Genomic DNA, 12,299 nt, shown 5'->3' with positions numbered 1-12,299 from the left:
TTAGAAAGAGAGAGAGGGAGTGAATGAAATTAGAAAAGTGTATAACAAAGTTACACGATACTTACCCAACATATTAAAACCATTGATGCCGAAGAGCGCAGCATCACCCTGACCACCTGGGAAGACGTAAAGTGTAGGATGTGTAAAGCGTATATTGCCCACAACATCTGAAGTCTCAAGCAGTTCACGCAGTGAAGTAGGCACAAGCATGGGTGCCAGGTAATCTGCGGAGGAAGAAAGTACATATTGGTTTAGTGTAAATAAAGAACTTGTTTAAGCCTCCTTTCCATTCGCTTACCAATAAAGGCGTTGATACCTTCACTGCTTGTATCCAGCACGTCCACGGGATTAATACGTATTTTACAGAGGCGTGCAAAACTTTTGTGTGGCACGCTGTGCCAGTGACCGGCATCGGCACAATGAATATTCATTGTGATCGTATCGGCGTAGGCGCGTAGCACGCGCTGTACGTCGTGCTCTTGAAATGCCTCCGAGAAGTCGGAGACGGAAAAGGTTCCATCCTGGAAAGAAGAAGACAGAAAGGTAGTAATGAATGGAAAAAGGAAAATAAAAATTTTGCGATGTGGTATAAGAATTTTGTAGATATTTAACTTAAGAAAACTGCCGTTATTCTAGATAGCTGTAAGTGTAGGAGGTCGGTGGATGCAAAAAGAAAAGATAAGATTACTGAGGACTCAAGAGAAAAGTTTACCTAATGAAAAATCAGCAATCAATTCAGTTTCAGAGCTACCATTAATGATTCGGTAATCGCGAGCCCAGATAGTACTGGCCTTTGTAACAATTTCTATGGCAGTTGTACGAATGGAACAGTATTGTGCTCCTTAGAGCAGGTTCAGCAGATCCTCTTTTTCCGCCAAGAGGCTCTCCTCTTCCTCTGTTACTAGCTTCGCGGGCCTCGTTGAATTATTTCAGAGTTAGAGCGTTTCTGTCCATTCGTACGAGTTTATCAGGTAGATATTCAATAAGTTGTCTGCGCTCTTACACTACCGAGGTGTTTGATGGTTATTAGGTTATGATACCAGTGGGACCGCTTGAGTGCAACATGGCTAGTCTTGGTCTTAAGGGCTAAGCAAGCTTCGATTGAAAAACTAAACATGTTTATCAAGAAGAATAAAAGTATATCTTTCAGGAACACTGAGAAAAAATAAACCATATCGTGGCATGCCCAGAGCTGGAAGAACTCCATGAGGAAGTGCAAAACTGCTGCTTTGTAGAGATTTTTGTTTGGTGAATTTTTCGCTTGAATACGCTTTCATTCTGTACTTCATAGATGCTGTTTCTTGGTTCGAAAGTACATAACAAAAATGTTTATTATCGTGTGAACATGCTCACGGCTTTCGATCCTGCGACTTTCTGGAAGCCAACAAATAATAACAAGCACCTCTGCACACTCAGTTAGAGGCGAAGTATTTTAACGTGTTTTCAAATGCTCAGTTTGAATTATATTTCTTAAGTAAACCGGTTTTGCAGGACAGCAAACCGAAACGACTGACTTACCATGCTAAAATTTGTCCATTGAAGAGTCCACTTAGCACAGTTAAATCCACACTCTCTATCCTTGATAGACTGTAGAGAAGCAAAGGTGTACCAGTTCTGTTGGACTTACATAAGATAAACGGATTTCTGAGCATAAGACAGTTGTCAGAGAAAAATCTCTGCTAGAGACTCAACGAAGGGATGCAAATATAGCGAATCGAGAGATCGAGATTGGAAAATTATCGTGCCACAAACCTGCCTGTCAGCATTTCAAAATATTCAAACTCGTGGCTCTTTGCCTTCTTTTTTTCTTATAAAAAATTGCCGCATGCTACGGAGTCTGCTTCGGGGTGGCTTGGAAGCTGTTCCTAAGTGGTTGATAGTAGCCAACCGCAGCGGTCCGAAGAGAGTCAGTGAGTCAATGAGAAGTTCTTATCTATGAGAAGTTTCTTATCTAGCCGAGATTCAGAGTCAAAAGTTCTCGGATGTGGTTTGTTTCTATAGCTTTTCGACGTCGAGCTTTGGTCGCTTCTCTTTGATCATGGGACAGCAAAATGTTTTTATATAGCTTTCGATGCTGCTGTAAGGCATTAATAAATAACTACTATGTTCCTGCCTGCGACGAAGTCGATGCGCCTCTCTCCTCTCTCTGCCGGAGTTGTTGTCATGGAGACTGACGGAATTGGCAATTCGTTCACTGATGTAAGTGAACTTTGATACCAGCTGTCGAAGTCTCCGCCAAACTACAAATCTCACAACAAATTTGTGCGCCGTCCAGCAATCATGCTCCGCCCATCGCGCTACCTGTACTGTGGTGATGTCAGCCAGGTTTTTCTCTAAGCAAACCAGCAGTGCGATAGATGCATATTTCCTATGGAGGTTACGTATATTCATCAAACCCATGTCCGTAATGGGTAGTCCTCGTTACGTGTGGTGGGTCGGCAAACATTGGGCGGTAGGGGGGTAATTAACCGAAGCTATTTTGGGGATTCCATTGGATCTGGTTTTTAGGTTGCGGGTCCAGTAACGAATGCACCACCTATTGGTTGGAGAATTTTGAACTTGCTCATTTATATAGAGAGCCGCTTGCACCAAGACAACAGAAGCCGGCCTGTAGTCGAGTCTAAAGCTGAGGAAATGTTGCTGAGTTTAGTGGGCCCTTAAACCGAATTAGTTGGAGTAGCTTCATTGAAGCCTCCACTCTTTACACCAAGAACCAGCCAAATCATTGAATTGGTGGACCACCCATCTTAAATCGCTAATTCGAGAGACAATTATTGCTTTCTTATTTCCTTAGTTCGAAAAAAATGTGAAATCAACGTTTTAAATAGCCTACTACACTGAGAAAAGAGTTTAGTTACGTTAACTAAATATATTTATGTCAATACATGATTTGGTAATGGTTATACTATTTGGTTATAGTTATCAAATCATGTGTTGAGGGTTAGGTAGGAAATACTCCTGTACGTATGTATGTACATTATGGTGGTAAAAAAAATTAAAGTGTCTCACCCCTTAGGATTTTTCTAAATGGTAAAAGAGAATGCTCGTATTTTTGAGAAAAATAAATATATTTAGAAATGCTCAAAGCCCAGAAATGGTATGAAATTCTCGAAAATCAAAACAAATTTAAAAAACCAAAAAATTATATTCAATTTTTGGACCACACTAATGTACATGTATAGAGGAGCGCTCGGTAAATTTTCATCGCAAAATCAAAAAAATTTTGAAAAACGAAAAAACTATATTTTTCAATATTTGGACCACACTAATGTACGTGTACAGAGGAGCGCTCGGTAAATGTTCTTCGCAAAATCAAAACAAATTTAGAAAAACGAAAAATTATATTTTTCAATTTTTGAACCACACTAATGTACATGCATAGAGGAGTGCTCGGTCAATTTTCTTCACAATATTTTTGCTTTTAGAAGATTCTGATTTTTCAATATTTTGCCGCAAATTATAAAAAATAGTGGTTTCCCCAACAAAGCTAACTAAAATTTTGACTTACCTGCAATATCCAGGAACCATTGCCAGAGAACGTATAGCCAGCGTGTATTATGTGACGATGCCGTGTAAAACTACTCAGCAAATTACGCATACACTGTATAAGTGTATTGTACTGAGGATGTATTAGCACTTCAGTGACTAGATTTTCACTAGCATACTGAATGAGTCGTTCGCCTGCAAAGAGAGAGGAGAAACAAAAATTGCAAAACAAATTAATTATATACTTTCAAAGGACTTACGTAAATACTTAGGTAAAAAAAAAATTCTAAATTTAGTACAACGCTCTTTTTTGTGAACCTTTCAACAATTTGGGCGCTCATTAATAACCTAATAAATATTAAATTTCAGTGAAAACGCAGAAAAATACACACAGGTGAGTGCTTAATTATTCATTTGGTGTTTAAATTAAGTACATACATACATATGTAGCTTGGAATGAAGTAGGCACAGCTGAAGTGCACTAAATTCATGAACTCTCAACCTCTGGCTTGTGTCAGATAGAATATAGCCACAAGTCTATCCATGAGACTTTCCATCACAGAAAAACTGTATCCTCAGTGCAGTGCTTTTGGAGTCGGCGCTGCTTAGCCTACGGTGTCTGAGACCGCTGTACTAGTCGTAAGCGGCACGACGTCTATAGAACTACTAGCCCAAGAGATAAAACGGTTATGGTATCTAACAAAACAAAGAGAAGAAAGGAGTACAAGTCTAATAAAATACGAGTCAGGCTTCGATGTAGTGTGAAACGATTTTCCACCATTCCTTGTCAAATTAGATTTGGAGACAAACCGGTTCCTGCGCTGTGCCATCTTCATGGTCATTTGTTATTCTGTCATGCTTCATTCGCTTACACATTGGCAAGAACAGTCAAACGGGAGGGAAGTCGACAGTTAGATTATTTAATACCAGTATTAGAATGCGGGGTCAACATAAAGTTCGACGAAACTACACCACGTAGCTCTTATTTGGTCACGAGTACTTCAGACAATTTTTGCAAAATATGTAAAAAAACAGCGAAATTCAAATGCATATAACTATGACGACTCCAGGCCGCACCCTGATTGAATCGTCGGCTTGATAAACCCAATTAGCGTTTACCACTTTATAGAGAAAACACTGTCTAGTGAAGAAAACTGGAGAGGAATAAGAGAAGCTAGGCGGAAATTATGCTCCGGGCGAGAAATATTGATCAGGGCGGAGGCTTACCGACTTAAACTTATTTAATGGGAAAAGTGGTTCCAGGGTGGGCGACGGTTTCTAATATTTTTTAGGCTCCTACTTTAATGATGCATTATGTGTTTTAAAAAGCGCAGCCTGCCCAAAAATATGTAGTTTTAATTAATTTATTTTATTCGATTTTTTTTAGAATTAAATGATTCGTATTATTTGGGATTTTTCGAAGTTTTATCAGTTATTTCGGAAATCTTTCGGGTCCTTTCCGAATTTTCATTTGTATATACTGATATTTGCTCAACTGCCAATGTAGGCAGGGAGTGGCGCACAAGGCGAGCCAATAGCGCATAATACTATTTTCGCTCATCTTTGTACATTTTTACCTGTTCTTAAGGTCTATCGAATAAAATATCGTGAAGTGAGCAAGCCACCAAAACACTTTGTAGGTAAGCTGAGGTAGTTGGGCTGCGCTTTTAGGTACGACAAACCCTCCATTTTTCTAGTAAGGTAGGGGGAAGATGCTGATCGATACACGCGACCCATACCATTCGCTTAACTAGTTATAAGTACCTTCATGGCGTAGTGCGCAGAAGAAGAGTTAGAAGTATGAGGGTTTCTGTCCCACTGCTCTTTGCAACCGTATGACTATCTTAGTGTGCGAATAAGGTGATAGCACCCGCCTATATCACAGCACTCTTCACAGGTAGGCCTCAGTCTCAGTTACGGGACTACCCACCACTGCAGCTCTTAATAGTACTCTCACCGTTGCCTGAAGACATCAAACTATTTGGAAGTGCATCTAAGAGCTTTTATCGTTATCACAAACTACCGAACCATCTACCAAGCGATCCGCCAGCAAAGTACTCGTATTGACTGGTCGTTCACAGATACACGTCAGTTACAGTTATCTACGAGAATCACCATATCGACATTAGTCAGGACTGGTCATTATCTCCGTTAGCGCTATTACAGCTCCTGTTCTCAGTTTCCTTAGTGCTCTACAGTCTTTCTTATATCGAACGTTGGACCATTAGCTTGCTAGCAAAGCCGCGAATGTGTATTGGAGGTTAACAGCCCTATTCCTACCCCAATTACTATTCCCTTGTGCCTAAAAATATGCTACAAAGCTTGATTTTAACCATTATGACAATGACAACTGTCATTGTTTTTGATATGACTAGCTGAGTACGTGACAACGACGAAACAATGGATCTCATGCATGAAAAGTGAGCTTAAACTCACTTTACCTTTTTGCACTGATGGATGGATGAATAAAATTCTCTTAATCCCGAAAACAAATTCCTCTCCAATTCGCCATTCTTTACTCCCCCTTCTTTTGCAATGCATTGCCATTTAGATAACAATTTATGTAATTTCATTACCCTGTAAAATTTTAAATTGACAATTTTGTACCGCTAATAAAACATTTAGGATTTGAGTAGCAAACAAATATAGCAACAGCAACAAAAAGTTTGAGCTTAAGCGATTTATTTGAGTATTTGCTCTTTTCTCAGAGAACCACACTCGCTCATGGCCGAAAAATCTGATTCAATGTCATTGCCGCAAGGTCACATCAGGTGCTGATGTAATTAAAATATTAAATGAGTTTGTATTTTTTTTCTACTTTTACGTTTGCATGATTTATGCGACACGCAGGCAGCTGGTAAAAAGCGTATAACAAAAACGCACGCAGCAAATTTCATGGGTTTCACAAAGCGTTGAGTTAGTCGAATCAGTGCTGATGAGTGGTGTAGTGGGTGGCCTTCAATGACCGATAGGCCAAGCAGATTGTTAGATTAATAGCAACAGTGTTTTGGAGGAGATTTTGCTTAGTAAGGTGGAAAGTGATTTTACAGTTAAATGCTGCACTCGAGTGAGTAATTAAGTAGTAATTTATGTATCTGACTGAAGGAAGGCAATCATTTGCATCTGCATTTGAGACCTGAACTGATTAGAGTGATATATATTTATGCCAAGTCAGCTTTCTATTTTCGTAAGCCTGCTGAGATTTACAAATACTAGGAACAGGCTAAGAATAGATGCTCCTCTCGCTGATCCACAAAGCTCATTAGAAAAGCATTTCAACAGCTGATGACTTTAAAAGATATGTATATCATAACTCGTTTGAGAACTACTTGTACATATACGCTAATGTTGCATAGTTTTTGGTGCTACTTTGAATTTTTGACCATTTTTCTTCTTCTTAGATGATTCTGCGCCTGTAATTTACTTGCTGACATAGGATTAATCGTAGAATTTGAATTTCCTATACGCTTTCTTGGAAAATTTTGCTCCGAACAAACTACTCAGCTCTAGTATACATGCATAGCTCTCCGATTTCGCAAGCCAACATTTACCGGCTTTAGCGAAGGTACATTTAAATTTACTGCATACTTTTAAGCTCGACAATATAAAGCTATTGAAAATGCCTTTAAAGAGGGTGAACTATTTCCTACTTTTCCCTTAAAAGTTTTTCAAGAGAGTCTTAAAAAAAGAAAACAGAGGGTAAATTTATTATTTTAAAGATATAACGTAAGTGTCAATAAATTCGCAATCAAAAGCTGCGTATGGGGGAAGTTCTATGCCTGATAGCATGTGTGTGTGTGTGTGTGTGTGTGTGTTGTTGCTGCTCAAGGTAAACTGATAGCGGAGCATGCTGGAAAATATGTAAATATAAAACTGCATGGCTGCTTTTATAAAAACATACATCACACGCAGAATTTCATAGTTTTTTTTGTGTAACTAGGGGAGCAACACCCAAATGTATGCTACGAAATATGGAAATTTTCGCTACATCAGAACGACAGCAAGAACCCAGTAGGGGAAACTTGAAGTAGTGTAGCATATACCCTCAGCATGCTCTACTTCGTTTTATTGAAAAATTTACTAGATAAGTCTTATAGATTTAGTCTTAAAACAGCTACAATGGATTGGTTTCAGGGTAGAGTTAATCAAGTAATTCCCTGCCTCCTTAGTTGTAAAGACTACCGCCTGAGTCTCAGCTCATTAAGCTTAATATAAAGCTCTCAAGAAAAATCTGAAGAAATATGTTTCATATGTTTCTGTTGCCTGAAAAAGTACTTTGCGTTTGGTGTAAAGGTGTAAACTAATTCAAGAACATTTGATAGAAGAAAATTTCTTTCCGACTTATTGAACGTCATTTCATATGAATTTTTGGATTTTCTTGAAGCTTTACACTAAGCTTTAGTCAGAAATGTGACATAGGGTTAGGTTAACGCGTACTGCATACATGTTACCACGCAATGGGCCTTGACAGTTACGAAAAAGTAGAAACTTGTTGAAGAAAGTACCGAAAAACTCTTGAATTTTGTTTAAGTACTGAAAAATTCCGATTACAACAAAAAAGGTCCAGTAGATTGGTTCCAAAAAGCCCCGAGTGTCAAAAACTTCTAAGAAAATCTGAAATCGTTTCGAACTAGAACTCGAATAGTCCCAAAATATTCCGAAAAATCCTGAGCCATGAATGAACTACAGTAGGTCAACAAAAAAAAGCCAATAATCTCGAGATTTCAAAACAAACCTAAAGGTCCTGGGTAACACATGGTAGGTCGGGAAATGCCAAATAAGCCCGCAAAAAAACTAAAAAATATGAAAAGCACTAAAAATATCAGGTTTAAACTCTTAAAACAAGTTCTGATTTAAACGCGGAAATTCACGAAAATTTCTGAAATCCACAAAAAAATCCAGTAAAATCCAATAGGTCCTGAAAAAAATATATTGAGTTAACAAAAGTCTTAAGGAAATCCTGATAATATTTTATAAAAAAATAGTGATTATAAGAAAATCTACTGTCTTTGGTTTTACGTATAAAATGAGGAAGGGCGCGAAAAATCGAGAGGATGTCAAAATATTAGGCAGAAAACGAAAAACTGCCAAAAAATTTCTAAAGTCCTGCAAAACACACGATGGTTCTCGAAAAGTATCGAAAAATATCAAATAAATCTCAAGTGTCTTGAAAATACGAATAAAACACCGTAGGTATTCCACGTCCCGAAAATCGCGGAATTCCTCTAAAAATCTCTAAAGAAATCTCGGAAATTTTCCAAAAAATTCTAAAACTTGTGATAAGTCTACCAAAAGTTTAAAACTAAAATCAAAGAGTTCCAAATAAAAGTCCCTAGGGCCTCGTAAACCTCTCGAAAATCTCTGAATTTCTTGAAAAATCTAAACGAATCTCTGAAAAGTTTCCGAGAAAACTAAAAAGTTCCGAACAAATCATGGTTGGACAAATACATTAAGCTTAACGTCTAAAAAATCGCTAAAAAATCCGGCAGGTCACTACAAAAATTGAAAAAGTTATGAATACAACTCGGTTGGCCTGGATAAATCTAGATATGTCTTACAAATTCAAAAGCTCTTGAAACAGATATTGGAACTTCTCATAAAAATACCAAAAAACTAGAATTTTCTGAAAGTTTTCATAAAAACTAGAAAAAGTAAGAATTTTTCCCAAAAATCTAACAAAAAGCCGGTAAACTTTGCGTGAGAATCAACAATTTTCGCTTATTTTCTGATTGTAAAAAAATTTGGCAAAGTTGAAAAGTTTTCAGATCTTTTTGTGCAAAGTATAAAAAGTAAGCAGTTTCAAAATTATGGATAAAGTACGAAAATTTCCGAAAAGCGTAACAAAACGTCTGAGGAATACCGCAACATTAATTTTGTATGAAAAAACTATAAATTTCGAAAACTTTTCAGAAAGTCTCGAAAAAGTACGAATATTTCCGAAAAGTCTGAAAAAATGCAGAAAAAGACCGCAACATTTAATTTTTTATGTTTTTAGTTTGGCAAAAGTTGAAAAATTGTTAGAACTTTTTGTGCAAAGTATAAAAAGTAAAAGTTTAAAAATTTTAAAAAACTGATGCACCTTTGAAAAAGGGGGTACAACAAAAATGTAAAAATTTAAAATTTTTTCCTCAAAATATAAAAAGCCAAATTTTCAAAATTTTGAAATTTGATGCAGCTTCAATAGAGCGGTGTAAGCTTGAGCTATGGCTTTTTTGGTCTCGAAATTTGTAAGCTTTTTAATTTGTTTTTATATTCTGTGCTTCGCTACTAGTGGATTTTCCTACTGGAGTATATATGCATGCATTTGACTATTTGCAATAAGTAAGTGAATACGTACATATGTATGCATGCAATTCAGGGTCAGCTGCTCCCACAATTTTAGTTATGTGTTTCCCATTTTACATACGTTTTTTTTTATTACACACAATACATATGCAAATTTTAAAATATTTTCATAGTTGACCAACTATCGTTGCACGCATCATTAGCAAATGTGTGTGTGTGGTGCCCTTCTGGTCCATGTTGTCAGCTAGTGCTTTAGTGGCGTTATTTTATGCATATACAATATTTTTTAAGGGCTCACATGTCATGATTGTCCTTTCTTCCGGTTGAGCGCATTGCCATGGGTGGGTCAGCTAGCATGCGTGGGACTATTATTTATGCCATGTTGCATACACATATGTACGCGCACAAATAAATAACTTTGTTTTTTTTTTTGGAAAATATTCAATGCTTGCCACGTGACCTTTTGGGTTTGCAATTTCATGTATTTCTGTACAATTTTTTTTTAGCAATTTACATACCTGTAAATTTTTGAATGCCACAGCATTTGCTTTGTTAAAATGGTTTTAAAATCTTACCAAATTTAAGCTAAATTAAGCCACAATTCATTTTAATACATACCCTGGTAAACTCACATATGTATGTATGTATGAACGTAGTAGCATGCTTTTGTGGTTGCTATACACATAATCGTTACCCCGGTGCGCATAACATTTTGAGGTAAGTGCAAATCCCTGTGGTTCGGAAAATGACATAATTTGACATGGTATCAATGACATAGCGCTTTGCACATCAGGGTAGGGATACTTACATACACAAATTTACATACACATACATACTCTCGAATTCGTTGCCTCGCCTCGGGTATTGCACCAGCCATATTCTTCTATCGCCATTCACTGGCAGCAAAACCCAAATCGGTTTGTGAGCGACTGTGTGTGAGTGTGGCTCTTGTGAGCATTGAATACATGTCATGTAACGGATACCTCTATACAGGCATATGCAGATGAGGCTTTGGCCCCTAACTGAAATCATACATTTTCCGCTTCCTACACACAACTCATCGCTACACTAACATTTTTTTTTGCTGTACTCTACTTGCTACTAGTCTGGCTGCCTGGCTCACACAGCCTAACAGTTCACTCGCTCACCTCGACAGCAGCAGAACACCTACGCTGATACACAGTTCGAATTTCTGATCTCCTGTATTGTGGGCAACTTCACCTGCAGCCGCTTGGTTATGCAGACATTTGTGAATATGTATGTTTCTTGCGTTCCTGTAGTTCACAAGCTTGTTGGCGGCTGTGTGCGTGAAAATCCCTGACTTAATCTCACATGAAAATTGGTTAATTTTCAACTATTGTTGCGTGGCGTAACTTTACACTCCAGCAGTGGTTGTGCAATTGGCAAGTGAATCCCCCGAAAAGGAATGTTCGAACGTCAGTTGATTAGAAAGAAGGTACACTGAGTGTTCTGAGTCTCGTTAAAACCTAGAGAAACATAAGATATTTAAGAGCTTATTTCATTTTATTTTTAGACTTTTTCAGTTGTCGGTAACTCGAGGATGATCGGGGTCTTCGATCACTTTTGAGATTAGAAGTCCCGAAATTGTTACCGAAATAGATGTATTTTTCGGTGCGCTGGTAAAAGTTCTGAATTGGAGCGAACATAAATTTCGAAAACATCATAAGGTCACAAAAAACGCGTAAATTATGAAAAGTTTTGGAAAGTACCTCCAAATTCAGAGAAAACCTCCCGAAAATATAGATATACACCGTAGGTTCCAAGCACAAATTACAGGAATCCCATACGTTCCTAATAAAATTTGGAAATTCTAAGAAAGAAAATCTCCAAATGTTATGAAAATGCGAAGAAAAACTCGAAAATATCCTAAAAGTCCGGAATAAAAGGCGGTAAGTACTTACGAAAAGTTCCAAAAAAGCTCAAAATGCCTCGAGTAAAAAAAATATCCAAAAAACTTGCTGGAAAATTCTGCAAAACCAAAAGATTTTATCTATAACACTGTAGCTGTGAAAAAAAGTTTAAAAATATATCGAAAACAAAGTGAAAATTTCCAAAAAAAATTCCTAGAAAGTACCTAAGAGCTCCGAATACTTTCGCAAAGTTTCGAAAACTGTATAATTACAGCATGAAAAATTCCAAGAAGTTCTGAAAAATTCTCAAAAAAAAAATTTGGGATGTTCCCAAAATTACCGGTAAAATTTCGAAAAATTCTGAGAGCCCCAATTAAAACACCGTAAGTATCGAAAAACCCAAATAAATATCGAAAGCAAGAGCTCTGAACATTTTCGCAAAGTTCCGCAAAATGGTTAATAATTACAAAATGAAAAATTTCAAGAGTTTCCGAAAAATTCCCAAGAAAATCTTGGGATGTTCCAAAAACTACGGATAAAATTTTGAAAAATCCTGAAGGACCCAATTAAAACACAGCATAATAATAAGACACGATAGATCACGAAAAATTTCAGAAAATCCAGAAAATTCTCAAGATATACCCCTGGATAGGATAA

The 12,299-nt window shown here is 37.2% G+C and overlaps 1 protein-coding gene across 1 annotated transcript in view; it reads right to left on the bottom strand.

Moving 5' to 3' along the window:
* The window catches only part of futsch (microtubule-associated protein futsch), a 221,540-nt gene that overhangs the window by 19,253 nt on the left and 189,988 nt on the right, over positions 1 to 12,299 (bottom strand). Inside the window, exons 3-5 of the mRNA XM_017619273.1 lie at positions 3,509 to 3,681; positions 299 to 521; positions 66 to 224 (exon numbers count right to left, since the gene is read on the bottom strand). Coding sequence (XP_017474762.1) covers positions 66 to 224; positions 299 to 521; positions 3,509 to 3,681 — 555 coding nt within the window. The remainder of the gene's footprint in view (positions 1 to 65; positions 225 to 298; positions 522 to 3,508; positions 3,682 to 12,299) is intronic.

This window comes from Rhagoletis zephyria, unplaced genomic scaffold (genome assembly GCF_001687245.7).
Source record: "Rhagoletis zephyria isolate East Lansing unplaced genomic scaffold, Rhagoletis_zephyria_1.1 Rzeph_scaffold_00036, whole genome shotgun sequence".
NCBI classification, from domain to species: Eukaryota; Metazoa; Arthropoda; class Insecta; order Diptera; family Tephritidae; genus Rhagoletis; species Rhagoletis zephyria.
Note: the sequence above shows the minus strand (reverse complement) of the source record. Positions and strands in the feature narration are given on the sequence as shown.